This window comes from Squalius cephalus (assembly GCF_949319135.1).
Source record: "Squalius cephalus genome assembly, chromosome: 7".
Lineage (NCBI taxonomy): Eukaryota > Metazoa > Chordata > Actinopteri > Cypriniformes > Leuciscidae > Squalius > Squalius cephalus.
In genome coordinates this window covers 14,642,190-14,647,363 of record NC_137128.1, presented here as the reverse complement: position 1 = coordinate 14,647,363, position 5,174 = coordinate 14,642,190, and the positions used below count along the sequence as shown (strand labels likewise).

The following is a 5,174-nucleotide window of genomic DNA, read 5'->3' as shown; positions in this document are numbered from 1 at the left end:
TTTTGGATATTTTTCAACTGTTTTCAGTACTTTAGCCACACCATATGTAAGTTGGTGTCGTTAAAGATTAACACTTATACATACAAGTGAGATGCTCTGAAAATAAAATGACTTTGATTTGATTAATGTACAGTAAACATTTGTATTTTAGGGGCACACGATTCCTGTTGAAACCCAAGGTTCATCAACAGATGATGAACATAATGAAAGTTCAAAACGAGACGACCCCAGCACTTCAAAGTTTATGAAGTTACCCAGCCCAGAATACGTTCTCTTCACTGACAGTGAACTACAACACGTGAGACGTGCATACTTTGAGCAGCAGCGTCTTGGAAAAGAGGGTGAAGTCACCTTATCAAAGGAGCTCTTCTGCCGGCTCATCCGAAATACCATGACAAATATGATCTCAATTGCAAGAGCCTCTTCAGATGACTACAAATACCCCACTAAACATGAAGTTCTTGCCATGGCGAAGCGGTTTGTGGAATACTACCCTATGATAAAAGATAAGTCAACTGGATCTAGTCACGAGTGGGTAAGTGACTTTGTTTACTTGAATATTTATATTTAAAGTATGTTTTTCTGCTAACATTGTTTCTAAACAATTCATTGATGCTTTTGTTCTGTCGTACAGGACACTGTTGCCAAAAAGCTCATGAAGCGACTTTCAAATATCCGAAGTCCCGTGAAGGCCAAACCCCCTCATTCCAAGAGAGCCCGCCTGGACGAAGAACCTTCTGCTGCAGTGGCAAGTGACTATGATGCTGATTCCAGTGCATCAACACTTCATCTATCCTCACCTTCAAAATCAAGCACCCCACGGCAAGAAAATGACAGCATCGATGAAGCATGTATGTACATAAAAATGTACTATAAAATGTATAGAATTTTTGCAACAAGTAATACCATAATATTTGGTAATATATGTAAGCCTAATTCTGCCTTATTTATTTTTATGTGGCATACATTCTTGAATTGTTGATTTTGTGCATCTTGTTCAATGATATATTCTAATTATATCGTATGCCTGAATTATAGCCGATGGTCCAAACAACAGCCTTGACAGCCAGAAAACACAGGCACGACATTACAGGACTATACGAGAAATGTACAAAGCAAAGAAGCCAAACAAAGCTGCTGTAACTCATCTATTAGACCTGGAGTTCCAGTCCAGAAGAAATTTCATTGACTCAGATACTTTGAAGGAGCAAGACAGACCCACACAAATTTTACAGGCATACCCGTGCTTCAAAGAACTGGACCATGTGAGTACACAGAAGCATAATTTATATGTATGATGTAAAACATATCATCTACCTAACTGCAGACGTACAGGTTGATGATTCTTATAACTTTCAATAATTATTTCTCTCAGACAATGGATGAACTGCAGAGAATCATTGAGCCGAACAATTGCCAATACATTTCTGAGGTGAAAGGCAGGTGGGAGACCTTCTACTCCAAGGTTCAGTTTTATGGTGTCATGAAGAAAGTCATGAAGCCTCCAAGGACATTAAATGGAGGTAAAGCTGTATTTTATTGATTGATTGATTGATTCTTTATAGATAATACCCACACACCTAATTTCAGTAACACTTTAAAATAAATAAAGTAATAAAGTACTAGAAAATCATTTGCAAACTAATAGTTAGTTAACTGCTCAGTATTTGTATTTTATTGTTTACATGTATTTGTAAACATTTTAAGAAACACTGAATATGAACGGAATTAATGTCTAATAAAGGTTGGTTTAAAGCACTTAAAGGACAAGTTCGGTATTTTACACTTAAAGCCCTGTTTACAGATCGTTTCTGATGAAATAGAACGGTTCACTGGAACAGTCCTTCCTAAAATGCATTAAACTTTCGTTTACAAAGATGTGAAACTCACCGAGTGGTCAGGGGTCTTCACTGATATGCTCACACAAAAATCGCTGCAAAAGATGCTTGAGCATATCAGTGAAGACCCCTGACCACTCGGTGAGTTTCACATCTTTGTAAACGAAGGTTTAATGCATTTTAGGAAGGACTGTTCCAGTGCACATATGCAACCAGTCTACTGGTGGGGGGGAAAGCGAAAGAAACCTAAAATTCTCGGGACAGCAGCATTTGTCCAAAATGTAATCTTAACCGTTCTATTTCATCAGAAACGATCTGTAAACAGGGCTTTAAGAGAACTATTTACTCCTAATAACCAATCAAAAATTCCTTTACTACAAGCTAATTAAACAATAATAATTGTTAATTACAATGACAGTGAACTCACTATTTGTATATAGCCTATTAATATATTAACAATGTAGATACTACAATATGTTAACTATAAATTAACTATAAACTAATAGTTTGCTAATGATTTGCAAGTACTTTATTACTGTATACTTATTATAAAGTGTTAAATTTCTTAGTGCATATCAATATAGATCTCCACTCTTGTGTGTTTGTTTTACTAGTTGAACATGCCATTGCTGTTTTTACCGCCCTACCACTGCTCTTCCCATCTGGCTCTGCAGTACCCAAGAAAGTGGTCCCAATCAGTGAGGCTCTTTTCCATGTTCTTACGGTGAGTTTTAAGTGTGAGTTGTCTCCATTGACAGCTATATAATTAACACTTTGAAGGCCCAGAAATGTAGGAAAGACATAATTAAAATAGTCCATGTGACTACAGTGGTTCAACCTTAATTTTATGAAGTGACGAGAATACTTTTTGTCCACCAAAAATACAAAATAATGACTTTATTGAACAATTTCTTCTCTTCCGTATCAGTCTCCGACCCACGTTCACGAGAGCACCACGACACATGCGTGTGGAAAGCCGGAATCCTCTGTTATACAGTGAGATACATGTGTCACCTCATCGTCTGAATTATCCAAACTTTCAAGATGTGGCATGACAATATCACAATCGATGTAGCACACACTCTCCTGTTCAGTAGGCATCGCTTAGCACTGATGACATCTACACCACTAGCTCTTCATTGTTCTCTGTCTTTCAGAAGCCTGTGGCTGTTGTTGTGTTCCAGCCTCTTCTGTCTCTTTTAGTTAATTCTCTGTATATTCTGGTTTAAAAAAATGCAATTCATCCTCTGTGTCGAAATCTGCAGACATAGTTCTGAACTGTTTTATGTTGTGCTTGCGTCTTCCTCTGCTTGTAAACATAGCCCTGCGTTTTCTGGTCATATGTCAGAATGCCAGCTCCTGCGTCATCACCACACACACACACAGGTGCATATGTCATGGTGCTCTCGTGAACGCGCATCAGAGACTGATACAGAAGAGAAGAAATTGTTAAATAAAGTCATTATTTCGTTTTTTTTGGCACACAAAAAGTATTCTCGTCGCCTCATAACATTAAGGTTAACCCACTGTAGTCACATGGACTATTTTAACAATGTCTTTCCTGCCTTTCTGGGCCTTCAAAGTGTTAATTTAATAGCTGTCAATGGAGCCCCTCCTGAGCCATCGGATTTCATCAAAAATATCTTAATTTGTGTTCCGAAGAAGGTCTTACGGGGTTGAGGGTGAGTAATTACTGACAGAATATTCATTTTTGGGTGAACTAGGCTAACCCTTTAAGATGCCTACCCTCTCAACAAAATACTTGGTTTAAAAACATCCTAATCTGGCTACTCAAAAGAATAAAATAAAAATAACCGATAAAGTTACCTCATCCCAGCCTTTGGGTAGAAAAAAATACCCATAATAACCCATCATTTTGAAAGGCGTTAAATGCTATTACATGTAAATGGCCTAAATTATAAATGTTTAATTTTGGGTGCATCGCATATATGTACTTATACTACCCTCAGTCCCACAAAGCAGTACACCAACAACTGAAACTGATAAAAATAGCTTAAAAGTGGCTTTTATTTTATTAATATAACAAATTAATTTGTTAATTTTTATTTAAAATTAATATAAAATTTACTGAAAATAAAAATTATTTGAGCATATTTAAGCAAAACCCATCTCTCAAAAGAAATATTTAGAGTAGTTGAAACTGTCTTGCTCTGGGATGCTTCCATATTTATTCATTAACCACTTCCATCCCACAACAAATGAAAAAAACATTACTTGACCAAAAACTGTTGCTATGCAAATGGACTGCCAGAACACATCAAAGTTTTCTGTTTTCAGTTAAAATGTTGTTTAGCGGAAGTGAATCAATCAAAACTAACTTTAGCTGGACAATAACTTTATAGCTGCTGTAAAGCCCAAACAATCTCTGTTACTGTAATTCCATATTATTACTGTAAATGTGATTTGAAACAATCTATATTGTTAAAAGCACTATATAAATGAGGATGACTTGACTACTTATTTAGCTTTGTTTGCTGTGTTTGTAGTGTAAATTCTATATTTATATATTTGGTTTTCTAGCCCTCAGAGGATCCTGATACCTTCGTCCACCGGCGTGTGCTTTCCAGTCCTGTCTTGCTGGTTGGTGAGGAGAACTGCATGGTGGTTGTAGGTACAACTCCAGTTGTAACCTTTGGGAAAGATTTGCTTCACGAGGGGCTTCTCTACCTCCTGGCATATTACTATGCATTCCACCTGACCTATCCCAAGTGTATTGCTACACTCTTGTCTGTGTTGCAAACACAAGTTCTGGCAGATGTCCTCCATGAGCAGGATGCAACCCCCTCTTATAAAAAGGCCATTCAGGAATGGAAAATGTTTGTTGAATAAATACGGTTGCAAACTGAGGTTTGTTTTTATTTTTTGTTTTGTTCCCCATTATATTATACTTGATTTGTGCTATTATGAGATTTCCCTGCTTTTTCAGTAGTGTTTCTTAAATCAATTGTATTAATGTAATATATTCATTGAGTAATTGCTGTTTAAAGCTGTTTGAGGTTAATACAGTGTATGCTATGCAGAACATTTGCTGTTGATGTGCCATGTTTTTTTTCTTTTCAAGTGTCAAGAGTCAGCCTTCATCCTGCTTTATATGCTCCATTTGTTAAAGAGGATGTTCTTTAATAAATCTTCAGCTAAACTGAATATGTTGTTTGATTATTCATTTAAATGTAAATATTTGTACTATATTCCTTTATTGGATTGTTTCAAGAATTTTTATCTATTTTCAGGTCTCGTCCCTTAAAAAAATCTAAATCTAAATAAGCTGAATTTAAGATCCAATTTTCTAGTTTTAATGCAATCTTCACTAAAATT

The 5,174-nt window shown here is 36.1% G+C and overlaps 1 protein-coding gene and 1 long non-coding RNA gene across 2 annotated transcripts; both read left to right on the top strand.

The window, feature by feature from the left end:
• The first annotated feature begins 481 nt into the window (after positions 1-481).
• On the top strand, positions 482-1,097 carry LOC307161424. The gene is made up of 3 exons (XR_013821720.1): positions 482-535; positions 635-851; positions 1,039-1,097. It is a non-coding gene; the product is annotated as an uncharacterized lncRNA (long non-coding RNA).
• Positions 1,098-1,106: 9 nt separating this feature from the next.
• LOC307161798 (uncharacterized protein) lies at positions 1,107-4,885 on the top strand (the record flags this gene model as incomplete). Its single annotated transcript, XM_079876742.1, has 4 exons — positions 1,107-1,265; positions 1,376-1,523; positions 2,453-2,562; positions 4,380-4,885. The coding sequence occupies 4 exons, from the start codon at positions 1,107-1,109 to the stop codon at positions 4,686-4,688; spliced, it is 726 nt and encodes a 241-aa protein (XP_079732868.1). The 3' UTR covers positions 4,689-4,885.
• Positions 4,886-5,174: the final 289 nt, after the last annotated feature.